Below are 17,409 nucleotides of genomic sequence, written 5' to 3' on the forward strand. Positions count from 1 at the left end.
TGAGATTCTAGATGATGCTTGATGTTGAAACTATGCTTTACTTCTGCATGCCTGTAGTGTCAAATATTGTCGAGGGGCAGGTAGTTGTCAGAGCTAGATGCTTCAGATCCATGAAGAAAAATGAGGAACCGCACAAGCTGCAGGTTTGAAACAGTCAGAAAGCCGGTTGGCTCTTGTTCGTTGGTTCGAGTTCCTGTTCATGTTTGACGGCTGAAGAACTTTCACGTACGACTTCTGGACTACTTAGAGCTTATTCTAACATTTTCCTGTTCAGTTGTTACTATTTGTTTTATGTTTCTGTTGCGGTTGCAACATAATCTGTGGGAATGCATGATAGGACAGATATGGCTGTTTTCTTGCCCCACATGAACAACCAGGTACAGAACAAAAACAACTGCGCCGAGACTGAGCCATTTTCTTAGACTTTTATGCTAACGCTATAGCCACCGGAAGTTGTCAAACCCCACATCCGCTTTAAAACCCGGAAGTGTGAAAAAGGTCTATTAGGCTTTGTATGCTTCCAAAAAAAAAAAAAATCCCCCTTTTTTTCTTCTTTTTTTTTAAACTAGACTACTGATCGTAATGGTAGATTATTTTTAAATGATGATTCCATCAAGTTAAGTGGTCCCTCTTTCAACAACACATTTAGGTTAACACGGCTTAATCCCACTCTTTACTCTTCTCTTTGCATTATTTGATATAATAGAGAAGTTCATTTGCTTAACTGAGAGATTTTAAACTTACTGGAAGAATTTTGGTTTTCTTAATTAAGAAAATCCCATGTAGCACCCACAGAATTGCTTTCATTTTTAATACAGTCCTAAGATAACATTCTGATTAACTGAGTTAAGAAAAAGGAATATCATTTGGCTCCTGGCTCACTTGCTGAACTCGTAAAGCAGTTTTTCAAAGATGAGGATGGGTCCAGTTGAACTGAGAATGATGAGAGGCTGTCCACCAAACAAACAGAAGACAGTCCCTGCCAAAGCAGTACCAAGAAAACTCTCCATCACTCCCTGAGAGAAGAAGACTTGATTAGTGAAATGCAGTTAGTTTCAACATTGATTAGATCTTATTGCGTATTCATTAGGACCTGGTAATTATCCGTTGCATCTCCCAGCAGTCCACCAAAAGTAATTGCGTTGGTGATGCAGCCCAGGTAAATGAAGAGCACTGCAGAGATGGATTGGATATGGAAGCCATCGTAGATATCGCTGCAGTAAAATGGGATCTTTCTTTTGATGTCCAGCCACAGTCCACCACAAAATCTGTTAACAACACACAGGATAAAGTTAAGAAAAAACAAAACAATTAACATTAGTGTAGTATGGAACAGTTTACTTATTGTGAAGCTCTATTGCTTTTTTTATTTTAGTTCAGGGTGAACCAGAACAGAAACAAGCTGCTACATCTGCATTGTTTTTAAAAGTTTTAGGGTTTTACCTCTGCCAAGGAGGTTATGTTTTTAGGAGTTTGTATTTGTGTGCTTATCAAGATGTTTGTGTTCAGGATAACTTGAAAATGTATTATGGATTTTAATGACATTTTAACTAGAGGAGTGCCTCGTGCCCTGGCACAATCCATAAAATTTTTGTCATGATCCAGATTATAATCCAGATAAAGAATTTTCTTTTTCTAAGAGAGATATGTCCGTTGCATTTTACTAACCTGTCTGTGTAGTCTCTTGGGTCCCATTTCCTGTACATTAAACATTCCTTCTAGCTGTTACTTACTTATTCATACCTGACTCTCTCAGTTACTCCCCACCAGAATGTCTCTTCCTAGCCTGAGACTCAATTCAGTATCAGTGTGCACTCGCCTTGCCCTCTCTATGTGGAAAGCCTGCATTTCTGGGTCACTGTGCTCAGCTAGCCCTGCCTGAATTCCTTGAATTTACTTCTGATTCTGGTCACATCTGGACTGTTTCTGCCTGCCACAAGCTTGTTCTACCAGCATCCAATCTTCTACGTTAGCCTCTAGCCAGTTAGCCATAATCCAGTCTGCTCAAAACCTAAGACCAGTGGGGTCTGTCTTCATCTGCACTGATTTGAATTAAAATAGAGGGTTAATCTGCTCATCCACACCAAACTTAATAATGATGCCATATCCAGACATAAAAAGGTAGAAAATAGTTGTATTCTACCAACAAAACTATTAAACCCAGGAGAAAATAACAGCTTTTCAAACAAATCAGCGCATGCTCTGGCTATCCTGATATCCTCCCTACAATCTTCCTTGAGAAAAAATCTGTCTTTCGATGCACCTGACCTGATCCAAACAGTAAACACATCCCTCTCATCAGATGCTTTCCTCTAGACTCTAAAAACAGAAGTTATCATGTCTAAAAAAGTAAAATCTGGATAGATCCCTTTTGCAAAATTACAGTTCAATCTCAAACATTCCATTCATCAGCACAATTATTGAAAAAGATTTTTTTTAAGTTGAATAGCTTTTAATAATGACAAACCACTTTAATATATTCTGTCCTGCTTCCATGCTCTCCATAGCACTGGGACTCCCCTCGTCAAGTGTTCATTAATATCCACATACATAGGGAAAACAGCCACGGCGATGTTCTGTTGGACTTCAGCACAGCATTTGGCACTGTTGACAATTATATGCTATTGAAGCGACTGTAGAACTGGGTCAGACCTCAAACACTCGACTGGTTCAAATTCTACGGAACGAACAGGAACTTTCAAAAGCTGACTTTTTTCCGAGTAGACAGGGTTTACATTTGGAGTACCCCAATGTGTAATCCTGGGGACCCTTGTATTTATATGTACAAGTTCCCATAATCCCAAATTATAAAAAGTGATAAGATTAGTTATCATAACTATGGACCTTTTTGGTTTCCTGTTATGTTCATAGTTTTTTCAAAACTATATGTAAATAATATTCTAGAAACATTTTTGAAATACTTTAACTGAAAGTTTTATAAACGTATTCAGTTTCTGTAGTTTTGGTCAATAAATGCAAACATTTAAGATAGAGCATGCCACTCTTCTTTTTTTATTTATAATACCTTCCAGTGAATTTGAGCTCCTCTCCCAATTCATGCTGAACAGGAAGCTCGTCATCCTCTCCACCAGCGGCTCCACCAGCCGAGCCATTCATCTGACCAAGTTCATTTAGGTTGAGTACTGACTTCCTGAAATAAAGAGAACCTTTTTATTTCATTACAAAAAAAGTGTTCTTTGCTTGTGACACTGATGGAACAACTTTCGCTCTATAAACCAAAAAGTAAATGTACAGAGACGATAGGTCATAAACTCATCATTAACTACTTCATACAACAGCTTATCCTAAATATCGACTGCATCTAAACTTTACCAATCGCACTCAATGGTTAAAGCAGAATTGATCATTTTGTGAACATGATACCATTGGTTCACATTGTAATCTTCCAGGACTTGCCTCATTTCTGCTGATGGGACCTTCTTTGGAGGTTCAATACGTATTTTGGGGTCCCATTCTCCTGGTGGAAGGACAATCACTTCATCCAGGAACTCATCAACTCCTGCGATTAGGTCATCACGATCCCGTGCTTTGTAGGCAACATCACTGAACAGCTGATCAAAACAAAGACCACGGTCAAACCAATACATTAAATTGGATTATTTGCATAAAGTACTGAGGTTTAGCTTCTTACATCATCCACCATTAGAGTTGCGATGGCTCTGCCGATTTCATTGTAGGACTTAGTTTTACCTTGAGGACCCAGCAGGATAAAGAGGAACCTGAAGGAACCGGAGTGAAATTTTGAGTTTCTCATGAACTCCAAAACGTTTTCTAGTTTATTGTGAAAACAGTAATATACGCACCGGGTAGGTACAGGGACCTCAGTAAGGCCTCCCAGTGTGGTGGCTTGAGCCAGACGTACAAAAGATACAAACGGCTTGTCCAGGAAGTCCACTTCACCAATTAAGACATTGGAAGCCTCAGCGTCACGAGGAATCTTCTTCATGAACTTATTCTTTAGCTGTAAGAAGGGAGAAAGAGCATAAGAGAGTGACCAGGGGGGAAAACCAGTATTCTCTTCCTGAAGAAAGTTTAGCTGTCACCACAAAGGTGTTTCTGACACTTGGGAAGAGGGCGTTTTTGTTATTACTGTAACAACGCTAAGCATTTTAAAGACCACTGGTGCCCTGCTAGCTTCCTGGTTCTAGGGAATCGTTATCAGAACTCTCCTTTTTCTTCCAATCATGTGTGGTGTTCAAACTGGAGGCTTTTTTGAAGGGGATTCAATCTGAAGCTAACCCATATTAACCCTTTATAGGGCAAGTTCATATTTTTGATCACTTGAATAAGTCTAGAAGTACAAGATCTATATCCAGCCATTCAGCAAAGATACTGCTATATGGCTGTACATCTTATTTTGGCATTCAACAAATTAGATGAGCCCTTGAATGATATATTACCTACTGTAAAATAAGTCAAGAAAAAAAGGTAAAAAGCTAATTCAAAGATTAAAAAGTTAATAAGTCTAGTTAAAAATTATATTCAGGTTTATAAACTAACAAATGTAAGTGCCGGTATCAGCATTAATGCCTCTTAGATTATGTTGTACCAAAAAATGTGTTTCTTTAACTCTTATAGAAGCACTTTTGTTATTTTCCTTAATATATTCAGGCAAGTTGGTGTTTCTTGTGATTACATTGACATTTATTCTTGCCGTCAAAATATCCATATTTTTTTAATGTTACAAAGGTAATAAGGTATCCTGCATTCCAACAACACCATTGGCTTGAAATTTGGATTATTTCACTGATTGCCCTATAAAAGGTTAAGGTAAAACATTCATAGTACATTATATTCCTATACCAAAAACACCAAAATCCAGTTACCATAGTAACAACAAAATGGCTACAGTATATACAGTTGTGCTTGAAAGTTTAAATAGTATCATCAAAGAAATAAATTCACACTAGAAATCCAAAATACAAAATTGAAAAGGGTAATAATAAATACAATTTTATTACATGATGATTTAAAAATATTAATTTTGAATTTTTATTTTAAAAAAAGTGAACTGAATTTCCTGAACATTAAAGAAAAAATGTGATATGAGGGATTACCTCAAACTGTTGCTCAACAGAATTTTCCTTTAGGATATGATTTTATTCTGTCTTTAATGAAAAGGTAAGTAAACTTTCAAAGTGTTCATCCTGACTTTGTTTTTAAGCATAAATAGAACCCTAGCACTGGGCACAGTGAGTCGACATAAACAGACCTGGCGCCATCTACTGGCAGTAATGCTGAATCCCAGAAAGCCAGATAGTGGCAACTGACACAGCTATTAAATATTTGATAGACATGTCATCATCACATGTCAAAAGGTCATCCTGCTGGGCCGGACCAGGCATTATCGGGCAGGTGGGGGGGAAGCAGGGGGGGCACCGGTGTCCAGGCTACCATCACTGCAAGGCTGTAACTTTATGTGATGAAAGTTGGTGGGGACACTCGGGTGGGGGCTCATGGACCTACAGTTACACTTTCATTAGGCTAATTTTCCAAAAATGAGCTCAAACATATAGTTGTTGAATGCTTTACTGTTTTTGACAACAACAAACTGATATTTATACTACAGATGTTAAAGAGATGCCTTTTAGTGCATTACTCATATAGGGCCTCAAAACATCAATGCATGAAGAAAAGAATTAAAAAGAGCCGATGCCAATGCTAAAATTGATATATCATGCATCCCTAGAAGTACAATTTCAATTCCATTCAGAAAATATTGGATATGCTGCATTTTAAATATAGCATAGCATATTTTCTTCTTGTAAACTTTGTGGTAAACTTGGAGAGATATTTTATTGCATGTTGCATATCCCAGTAAATCTGGTTGAGCTTTAAATCTGCAGCTGTCCCCGCTTCTCTCTGTGCTCCGTTTAAAAAGATTTATGAACCTATTTACTAATATAATGATGCCAGAAACACACATTCTAGATATGAAGAAACTCTGCAGTCTGATTCTGTCTGCACAATAAAAAACATGTTAATTTAGTAAAGAAGTAAAGAAGAACAAACTATGTTTTTTCAAGATTCTTGCGTTATAATACTAACTTGGATAAACTTAGAATCTGATACTATTTTTAGCTGAAAAAGCTACATTTCTTATTTATTTAAAAATGTTATGTATGACATGGTGGCATTTTATTTCAGTGTTAAAAGCTGTTTAAAGTGATGGATGAAAACGTCTCCAGACCTTTACTGGTTGATGATTTTCTTTTTTCAGACCCCACTGATTTTCAATTGGTTATCCCTACTCTAGAATGTGCAACCCATAAAAACTGGGCTCCAGAGTCACATACCTCTTAGACTTTCTCTGCTCTGTTTCTGAACAAGTGCAAATCATAAAATAAACAAAAAAATCATAATAATTTTGTCCTGCAGTTTTGTTTTCATGAAGTTCTGCCTTTCAGCCAAGAAGCACGTGGCAGTGGAGCAGTGGGCGCTTAAACTAAAATCTCCTCATAATCTGTTAATACTGCTTTCGGAGTCAGTACACCAGCTGGTCCTCTTTTACTCCTTGTCTTTGCATCTTGCTCCTGGTAACAAATTACAAGATGGAGGCAGGAAGGGAGGGAGGCGATATTTGTCAACATGTCCCCTACCTGATCCCATGACTTTGAAAACTAGAAAGAACAAAAGAAATTAAGAGCTGCAAAGCCAGCTTCTGGGAATAAATACTTATTTTTGACTCAGTGGGTCACATGTGCATGCTTCATTGTAGTTTGCTTTGAAGTTTTTGGCTTTAATATTTCTCAATGCAACACGCAAACATCACCTGATTTCACCAGCTTATGTAATGCGTCAGTCTCTGGGAAAGCTGGGTTTTGATTTAGCTAACTATGAAAATACAATTGGAGTTGTTACTCATATAATAGACTCAAAAGTTAAAATCTTACACTATTGCTACTATCAGAAGAATGACTAGACTGAAAAGATCCTCGTAAGAACAGGGCTTCCCACATGTTGGGTAGTGTAGATATTCCTAAAGATATCTATTATTAGTTGTAACTAAAGACTTTATTTAAGACATTTTGATAAAAATACAAAACAGTGAAATAGGATTTTTAATTATTAATGTATTTGACAGGGACAGTGTACATTAAAAAGCATTCCTGTAGATGCACCAGAATTAGCCAAAAGGCTATTTTTCATCTGTTGTCCCTGGAAAGATCTTAAAACTGTCTAAAAAAAAACACAACAGTAAGCATTTTACAATGAAAAATGCAAATATAAAACGAAATAAAAACAGCGTACGGCTGCCTCAGTGTGTTGGTGCGCTGTGTTTTGCTTTACAATTACAATCCGACCACGTCATGGTTCACTTGATTCCTGCTAACAAGCAGAAAACTAAAGCTCTGCAAAGCCATAGTGAAGACATCAAACAAGTGTAAAAGTGAGGGGGCGGAGGATCTTGAGGCGTGTCTGGATTCTAGTAACTGGGATGTATTCAGGGCTACTACCAACAGTCTAGATCAGTACACAGCGGCTATGACGTCATACATCAGCTTCTGTGAGGACTACTTTGTTCCATCACGTACCAGGGTGAGTTACAATAATGAAAAACCCTGGTTCACCACCAAACTCAGAAGGTTAAGGTTGGATAAGGAAGAGTGGGGGGAAATACAGATTCAAAGACGCAAAATTTCTTGTGAAAGTGGCTAAACTACTGTACTCTGAGAAGCTGCCAACGAGCTGCCAATGAGAAGCTGCAGTTTTCAGCCAACGACTCTGCTTCTGTCTGGAAAGGGCTTAAAGAAATCACAAATTACGGTACAAGTCGAATCCTCCCAACTCCATAAACGACCAACGCTTAGCCAACGACCAGAATGACTTCTACTGTCATTCCAAAAAAGGAAAAAAAAAAAACAATCCACTGGACTTTCTTTCTAAGTTTGAAAATGTTTCACTTCCCATTCAGGAAGCTTTTTGAATTCAAAATGTCATAAATAGTGTCGAGTTCGAGGCTTTATAAAGTGGACCAAAAAAAGCCTTGCTTGGCTTGGCTGAAAAGGTGAGGTGTTCTGTTCCCCTGCATGGAGATGTGGGTTGCGACGAGAGCGAAAGGAGTCAACTCTATCGCTGTATTGTAGGTGTCTGAAAGCTGAAACCTGAGCGCCACCCCTCTGTTTAAGAAGGTTTTTCTTTCTTAACTTAGATGGCTTCCTTCAACTACCTGTCAAACTACATTCTGGTCCTCAAAAGAATGTCCTTTGTCCATGAGGTGTAGATGTGCCGCCGAGTCTTGTCCGGAGGTCTATGGTTATGACAGACCAAGGGACAGTCTTGCCCCTCATGACACCTCCCCCACCTTGGACTCGGACACCTCTCACAATACCCACCTTGAAGACCCACCCTCCTCCCCTCCACCCATTCCAGTGACAACTCTTTCCATAAACCACAGAGAAGTTAATAAACTCTTCAGAAGGAAGAACACCCAAAAAGCTGCTGGATCCGATTCTGTCTCTTCGTGCACCTTAAAGTACCGTGCTGATCAGGTGTCTCTAGTGTTCACAGACATTTTTAACACCTCATTTGCGACAAGTCATGTTCCAACCTGCTTCAAGTCTTCCACTATTAATCCTGTTCCCAAGAAGCCAAGGACCACAGGACTTAATGACTTTAGACCTGTCGCTCTGACCTCTGTGGTTATGAAGTCCTTTGAGCACCTTGTGCTTTCAAACCTGAAAGAGATCACTGACCCCCTCCAGATTGCCTACAGAGTCAACAGATCTACAGATAATGCTGCCAACTTGGCCCCCCACTACATCCTCGATTACCTGGATTCTGCAGGTCCCTACGCCAGACTCCTGTTTGTAGATTTCTTGCCTTCAACACAATCATCCAAGCACTGCTTCAGGAGAAGCTCTCCCAGCTGAGTGTGCCTGACTACACCTGTAGATGTATTACAAACTCCTGTCTGACAAGGGGCAGCAGCTGGGAAAACGTGTCTCAGACTAACAGGTTATCATCACTTGTTCCCCCCAGGGCTGTGCTCTTGCTACCCTGCTCTTCTCCCTGTTCACCAACAGCTTCACCAACAGTCATCAGTCTGTCAAGCTTCTGAAGTTCGCAGACGACACCACTCTCATTGGAGCTATGTCCCTGGTGCAGAGAGAACTACCTGGAGCTCAATGCTCCAAAAACAGTGGAGATGTTTGTGGGCTTCAGTAAGAACTCAGCCCCAGCTATCCCTATCACCCTCTGTTACTCCACAATAGACACTGTGGAGTATTTTTGCTTCCTGGGGACTATCATCTCGCAGGACCTAAAGTGGGAGCTGAACCTCGACTCCCTCACCAAGAAAGCCCAGCAGAGGATGTATTTCATGTAGCAGCTTAAGAAATTTAACCTCCCGAGGACAGTGATGTTGCAGTTCTACTCCTCCATCATTAAGTCCATCCTCACCTCCTTCATCATCATCATGTACTCTGGTGAGACCACCAAGGACAAGGGCAGACTGCAGCGTGTCATCCGGTCTACAGAGAAGGTGATTGGCTGTAATATTTCATCTCTCCAGGACTCTAAGTCTTACAGGGAAGACTGTGGCTGATCCCTCTATCCCCAGCTAAAAAGTTTTTTAGTCACTTCCCTCTGGCAGAAGGCTGCTGTCCATCAGGACCAAAACCTCACGCTACAAGAACAGTTTCTTCCCATCAGCTACCAGCCTTATCAACAAGGCTCAGAGACCCCAGAGACCCTGACACTGCCTCTCTCCCTCCCTTGTTCAGGACCTAAAAGCTACACCAAAGTTGCATCTCCAGACCTCCTGCATCATATTAACGCATAGCCTACTGTCTATGCAATACATAGCTATATACTATATCGGATATAGTATATTGTATATTTATATAGTATATAATTATAGATCCTGTATTCTGTATATATACCTAATTTGTCTGCACCATCAACACCAGGTCAGATTTCTTGTACTGTAAGTGCAAACCTACTTGTCAATAAACTTGATTCTGATTTTGAACACTGTAAAGTGTGGAATCTTAATAAATTAAAATAAAATACTGTCACAAGGACTTGTTAAAGAAGGCTCTGTTTTGTCTCTCTGGTTCTTTTCTGGAGAATAGATCACTCGGGACCAACTATTTAAATAACACTTCATAATGTATATTTATTATATGACCATAAGACATGACAACAGGTTTTGACAGAAATTGTAATCTTACTCAGACCAGAGATTTGCTCAGAGTTATAGAAAGCAGCTGCTTACCAACTAGGCTCACATCTCATTGAAGTGGCCACGATTCACAGTTAAAGAAGCATTTTATACAACTCCAGTCTGCCACATCATCACATCAATACATATAACACTTTGTTCTTAGGTCAAGGACACCACTCTCATTTCATTCCCAAATCTTTACAACATGCATAATGAAGATACATTTTTATCCGGACAGAGGAGCTGTCCCAATAAGATAAACTATTTGGGAAAAAAACTGTAGTTCTGACACACAAAAGGCAGGAAATATTAGTGTGTAACAGACTCACACATCTTCAATAATAACCCTAACAGATGTCAACATGTTGTTTACGGTCCTGTAGCTCCATCCAGCCAAAACAGCGATAAGTAATTTTACCTTTTTTCACTTCGAACAGGTGCAGAAACCACAATCAGTCGAAACCTAGATAAGAACTAAATGAACTGGTAGGGTTGGTAGTGCTGGAGCAGTAATGGTTTTGATCTCTTAATGCATCTGAAAATCTTTTTGCAATGTTACTTTCTATAGTTCTTTGTTTTTATTCATCTGCTTTTGTTTCCTTTCTAACATTTTACTAATCTGCAGCGCATTAAAAACACAAAACTAAGGTATGCTTTGTCTAGAAGTTAAGATGATTGAGTGTCTCCAACTGAACAATTGATTCTGACAAAAACCAACAGAGCTGGAACATATGTAGGTTATGCAGGAAGTTAACCTAAGCAGTTCATGCCGACAAGTGGAGTTTGGATCAATGCATAGGTGACACGATTAGTAACCATGGGGACTTCATAAAGATATCGCCTTAATATGGGACGGGAGTAAACCAGTCGATTCACTTACATACCTAGATAAGTTTATTTTCCAGAAATATTAAAATGTAATCAAGTTCTGACAAATTCAAAATATTTGTCTGAACAAATCAACAGTGACTTATAGGTCTAAACCTGCATGTGCGTAAAGCACAGTTTAACAAATTCCCATTTTAATCCGCCCCACTGTGTGGATTAAAAGGGATTAGTTAGTTCCATTTTTTTCATCACAAACAAAACACCCCTATCATGAAAGGAGAATCACCAGGTTATTTCAGCACAAAAAGGAAATACTTCAATAAATTCAAGCCCTTTTAAAATAAGTAAAGTCCCTTTGAAAAACAAAGCGTAAATATGTGGAAACATGTAATTTTATAAAAAAGCCCAATTTTTGAGGCACTTGTGGCTTTTGTGGCATAGAGGAAAGGGAGTAAGAGGTGCAGTGAAGATCTCAAGTTGGAAAACTGAACAGAGCGCACCAACCTCTGTTTATGGGGCCCCCCACATTACTGCTCTACCACACACCTTCCCTTATCAAAACTGTAGTAAACACAAGAGGATTTGTTAAATCTGAAAAAACAAAGGTTTATAGAATATATATTTTAACTCATAATGTAAAAATCACCTAAATTACAACATTGTCTGCTCTATTCAAACTGTTTATTATTTGGTCTTCATGATTTTTAAGGACATTACCAGTCTTGTACACATGGAGAGAAGAGGTTGGTGAATTTTTAGAGGATCGAATTTTCTTTATTTGATTATTTATGGCCTCATTTAAATAAGCTACCGCTTTCTCTTAGTGTGTAGCAAGTTGCTCCTTTTAGGAACAATATTTCCCCTAACCCTTTTTTTTATGATTTCCATTTGCAAAACATTTTCTGTGCTTGCAACAATAGTGGAACAAAGTTCCCTCCATAGAGCTCGGAGTCTCTGCAGCTCCTCCAGTGTCACCATGGACATTCTGCTACTCTGCTCAACTTTTCTCATGTCTCTTGATAGTTTCCCTGAAAATGAAGATTTAACTGAAATGCTGGATAATGCTACATTAGATTAGCTAGAATGTTAATTTACTAAGAGGTGAACTCCGAAAGTAAATTTCCAGATTATTCGTTTTGTTCAAAACTAAGTATATTTTTCATCTACTTTGGAATTATACACCACTTTCTGTTATTCACAGCATAATTTTCACATAATTACAATAAAGTTTGAGGTCGTTATGTGACAAATTGCAGAATTGTTTAGTTGGCCTAATCTACATTTTTGTTTTTAAGGCATTGAAAACATCAGGAAGAGGATTATTATTGGATTTGTAGCAAAACGGTTCTGATACAAACAGTAATAATCCCTTAAAAAAAGACTGGAAGTTAAAAGTTTAATCAGGTATTAATGACCTGTGCAGGCTGAGGTGCTAAAAAACCCCAATTAGATAGATTTATACAAAATACTTTAAAACAAGGCTCACCTGGTCTGTACTGGGTGTGTCTGAAATATCATTCATGCTTCGGCTCTGGGAAGGATCTGTGGAGAAAGAGCAGACTCATTTCCTAAGAGGTATAGCATGTGTGCTGTTGGATGCTCTGTATCCTGACCAGGTCATTTCATCCGTACAAACTCACATACCCAAACCACAAGATGGTGCATTAAACAGAAGATCAGCTTCATAGAAGGGCTTATGAGTGCTATATCAATGAATAAAAACATACTCATAACAGATTTAGTCAATATTCCTGATCTACTTACCAGTTTTTGTCTTAGGTCTTGTACCTTTCTCATATTTCATGCAAAATAGTTGGGTTATCCTGAGCTATTTTCTATATTTATGCTGCTATATGTTTAGGGTGCTGGAGGACATGGGGACCACTTTTCATCATTCTACTTTATTCTATCTCTATTCTCCCATTCTGAAGTATTTTTCAAGTTCAACTAATGTTATTTTCTCTCATTTTTCCTTACATAGTAGCTTCTTCTGGTCCTTATATAATTCTTGAAATATAAGCTAGGCTGCCATAATCACCACCTTTGTTTATAGATGATGGAGTTTTGCCTTAGTCCTGTTTCTCTGACTGTGACTAACTGGATGGGCTCTCTTTCATCTTCTGACATTGGAGCTGACTAGCAAATTCTCTGCTGAGCTTTGTAGACAGGACCACCAATGGAGCTGGTTGAAAGTTGCCTTTTTTTTAAATCTCTGCTTCTTTCTGTATGTCTGCTTCTGTCTCCTTCAACCTCATTCAGCTTCACACTAAGCCTGAAACTGCTGGAGGTTTCGTCCTGTTAAAAGGGAGTTTTCCTTTCCACTGTCGCTAAATGCATGCTCAATGTGAGGGATTGCTGAAGCATCAACGACAAAATGAAAGCGAAAATTGTTGCAACTAGCTCATCCAGGAGGAGCATGTGTGTAAGTCAACGACTGGATATCATTAACTGGTTTTCCTTGGCAGAAACCTTTATCCAATCTGAATGTATTGTCTCTGTAAAGTGATTTCAGATGACCTGTTGCGAATCTGAATTATATACATAAATTGAATTGAATTAAATGTAACCAGTAAATCATAAAACTGATCTAATACCAGGTGCACACAGAGCTTTAAAATCAACAGAGCAGCAGACACAACAATTGTTTTGTGTTTTGGCTTTGATGACTGGCATGATTAGTAATTTCATTCTCCTGCCAGGCTCCGTCCAGTTTCTCATTACCACTCATCTGATCCACCTGTTCCCGCTTCTACTTAAACTGCTTGCTCCCACTCATCAGTGCTGCAATATTCTTGAGCGTTTGGTTTGAGAGTTTTGTAGCATTACTGATTGTGCTCTGATTTCCTGATCCTGACCCGTTTTGCTGTTGGACCTTTGAGCCTGCCTGTCCCTGTTCTGATCTGTTTGCCTGACTTGTCTTCGCTTCCTGACTTCGACCTGGATTATCCTGCCTTCCTTCGTCTGCTTCGATCTGACCTCCTGCTCATTCTGCAGCCTTCAAGGCTTCAGCATCTGTAACTCGCTTGTAGAGTCTGCTGCCTCTTGTCAGTCAACCACCTGGAATCAACCTTGTTCTCTGGGCACCTACTCAACCCTAAAATCAGGTTAGTGACTCACGCATTCATGATCATCCTCCATCAGATTATCGTGGTCACTAACCTGTGTTTCTCCCCTGTAGGGGTTCCTGCCTTAGACGCCATAGCTGCTGCTACTGCAGATCCGCAGATCTGTTGTTTTAATAAATGCTTTTTGAGTAATCCCACTATATGTCTTGCCTTGAATACTGGATCCCCTGTTCTGAGCCTTCACATTTTGTTTTTTATTATTCAAAACATATGCAATTCAAAGGATTGTGCAAAGCACACTGCAAAAACTGAAATAAATGTGTTAATTTTGTATTTCCCCCTTTATTTTACCAGCTACATAAGAAAACATACCATTGGAGTAAGACTATTTAGATGGAAAAAAATAGGAAAAACTCAATCATGTTTCGTTGAATGGACAACATCTTATTATGGTATTTTAATTGCATAGATACTAATTTCATTGGCTGATCATCTTATTAACTTACCCTGCTCATTTGAGGTTGAGTACATTTATTTTAAGACATTTCTATGTATTTCAAATCAGTGTTTGTAGAGTACTTGAAGAAAAATGTTCATCTTATTACGTTATTTTCTTAAAACAATCATTTAAACAGAGAATAAAACCAACCAGAGGAAGGGATCAGCTGAGCTGCTGCCATCTATACGTTAAATTACAGATGATAGAGTTCGGTCTGTTTCAGTGTTTAGTCCTGTTTCTCTCCTTGACATAGCTATGGGCTTTTACTGTGACTAAGTCTATGTTCTCTTTTCCACTCTTTTGCCATTAAAACTGGCTGGGAATTTCTAGACTATAGAGCTGGATTACTGTTACAACCCATTTTGTAATATTTATAGATCAGATGTTCCTTTTGTATGTCTGCTTCTGTTTCCTTGAACCCCAGTCAGACTCAGAGAAAGGCCCCTGATAGTGAGCCTGGTTCTTCTGGAGGCCGCTTCCCATTAAAAGGGAGTTTTTCCACTGTCGCTGCATGCATGCTCAGTCTGAGGGTTTGCTCTAAATTCAATTACATAAAGCAAAGGAATGTATACTGTCACCGCATGCTCATCCAGAAGGGGTAAATCCTGCAAAGTCAATGACTTGATGCAAATCAAGCTTTTTTCTACAGTTTTAAATATACTTTCAGTTTCAAATCTTTTTTCTGCTTACCGATGATCTTTAAGTTTCATTTTTTTCAGTGTTAACAAAACAAGAATAACATATTTTCTTCAACTCATAGCAAATCTTAGCAACGCAAATTGCATGCAATCACATGAGCAATATAATAATCATTAGGCATTTTATTGCCTTTTTAAGTGTTTGGGGTCTGAAAATGATTGGATGAGTAGATACTAACTGAATAACTGTAGGTATGTAAAGGTTTGGAAATGTTTGGGAAAGTTTTCTGCAGCAGAAGTATTCGCATAATAGTGGATATACAGTATGCTGAATATGCTACTCTACTCATGCTTTATAGTGCAATGCACAATTCAATGTGTGTAATAAGCACCAACTGTCCTACTTAATGAACAAAGCAAGGACCTCTTTTATTGCAAAACCAATGATTCTGAATATTTTGGTGCATTTATGTGCATACTACACCTCAGTACTTCTATACTCTTTCATATATCACCAGAGTACAGTATATGGGCCTTATATGTGTTGATGCCATGTGTTGAGACTCACGCAGGCGGCTGAGGGTGCTTGACGGCCGAGAACGAAGGTCTTCTGTGGAACGGTGGATCCCGGAAGATGAACTAGTACTACGAGTCAGATTGACTTGAGGGCTACGGTCTGACAGACAGGCAGCAAACATGTATATGAGTAAAGAGCTGATTTTACAATGAAAGGAAAATGCTGAAGGGAGGTTATGGGGCGGAAGATTACTAAGCCTTTACATCTAAGACTTTGCTGATTAATTACATGGAAATTCAAACCAACACAAATCCTTACTAGAGGGCGTGTTTGAGGACTTTCCCATGTCTGCCAGGGAGCGATGGATCGGTTTCTTGGTTTGGTGACGATGCTTTCTGAGCAACACAAAGATGATCTTCTCCTTCAAATCCGGAGGAATGAGGCCATCGGCGATTTGGTGATCCACAATCTCCTCTGAGGCAAAAAGTTTAGCCGTTAGTATTCAGATTATTTTACAAACATCAAAAAATAAAAAATCTAACCCAGTCTTACAACTTCCTAAAAGTTGAACATTTTCTAGCAGAGCATAAAAAGTGCAATATTTGCATCCTTTTAGGCTATACTAAACCCACTCACTGAAATAACTAAAAATGTTTCACGCTGTTAGTAACCGATTAGTACTCAAAATGCTTACACTGCAAAAAATCTAAATCTAGATAAGTCATTTTTTCTTAAAATAAGTGTATTTGTTCTTGAATTGAGGAGGTAAAAGAGACATTTTGCCAATGGAACAAGACAAATTACACTTAAACTAAAAAAACACAATTGCATTGACTTATTTCAAGTGCATTTTATATAATTGTCTTATTTTAAGAGTAAAATTACTCATTCCATTGGCAAACTATATCATTACCTACTCAAATTAAGGGTGAATACACTTAATTTAAGACATTTTTACTTATTTTTAGATCGTTTTTGCAGTGTATCCTCTCTGGAAAAAAAATGAAATCTAGATAAGCCATTTTTTATAAAAAGAAGTGCATTTGTTCCTGGATTCAGAAGGTAAAAAATACATTTTGCCAATAGAACAAGACAATTTACATTTAAAGAAAGAAAAAACTATTGCATTGTCTTATTTCAAGTGCATGTTATCTAATTATCTTATTTTAAGAATAAAAGTATTAATTCCATTGGCAAACTACCTCATTTACCTACTCAAATTAAGGGTAAATACACTTAATTTAAGATTTTTTTTGCTTATTTCTAAATTGTTCTTCCAGTGCTGTATATAAGAAATATTTGAACATTTGGAACTGCATATTAATAAATTAATAGTCTAAAATCTGCACAGGTTATCTGAAATAAGGCCATACCAATAAATGGCAAATAAAATGTTGTCTGCTCAAGAAGCTAGTGTTTAACCCTTTAATGCCAAATGTATCGTATTTGATTCATACGGTTTCTGAAATGTTTTGCGTCTGACACCTTTTGCATAATTTTATGGTAAAAACTTTGCTCAAAATCCTCTTGTACACAATCAGATATACCTGATAACAGCGAGCAGAAGACTACACAAAAAATTATCTTGACTTATCGCATAGTAATAAATTATTAATATCAAATATGTATTTCTGTTTTTTCTTTTTACATATTTTGTTAAAAGGCCAAATAAG

The 17,409-nt window shown here is 38.1% G+C and overlaps 1 protein-coding gene across 3 annotated transcripts in view; it reads right to left on the reverse strand.

Annotated features, from left to right (window-relative positions):
* slc4a5b (solute carrier family 4 member 5b) overlaps nt 1-17,409 on the reverse strand; it is a 77,307-nt gene that overhangs the window by 35,084 nt on the left and 24,814 nt on the right. For all 3 annotated transcript variants that reach the window (XM_038304229.1, XM_038304227.1, XM_038304228.1), the window contains exons 5-13: nt 16,055-16,210; nt 15,788-15,895; nt 12,504-12,559; nt 3,825-3,982; nt 3,653-3,740; nt 3,418-3,572; nt 3,026-3,151; nt 1,094-1,268; nt 883-1,016 (exon numbers count right to left, since the gene is read on the reverse strand). In XM_038304229.1, the coding sequence (XP_038160157.1) occupies nt 883-1,016; nt 1,094-1,268; nt 3,026-3,151; nt 3,418-3,572; nt 3,653-3,740; nt 3,825-3,982; nt 12,504-12,559; nt 15,788-15,895; nt 16,055-16,210 (1,156 nt within the window). The remainder of the gene's footprint in view (nt 1-882; nt 1,017-1,093; nt 1,269-3,025; nt 3,152-3,417; nt 3,573-3,652; nt 3,741-3,824; nt 3,983-12,503; nt 12,560-15,787; nt 15,896-16,054; nt 16,211-17,409) is intronic.

The sequence above is a fragment of the Cyprinodon tularosa genome, unplaced genomic scaffold (assembly GCF_016077235.1).
Source record: "Cyprinodon tularosa strain WSP-4 unplaced genomic scaffold, ASM1607723v1 ctg529, whole genome shotgun sequence".
NCBI classification, from domain to species: domain Eukaryota; kingdom Metazoa; phylum Chordata; class Actinopteri; order Cyprinodontiformes; family Cyprinodontidae; genus Cyprinodon; species Cyprinodon tularosa.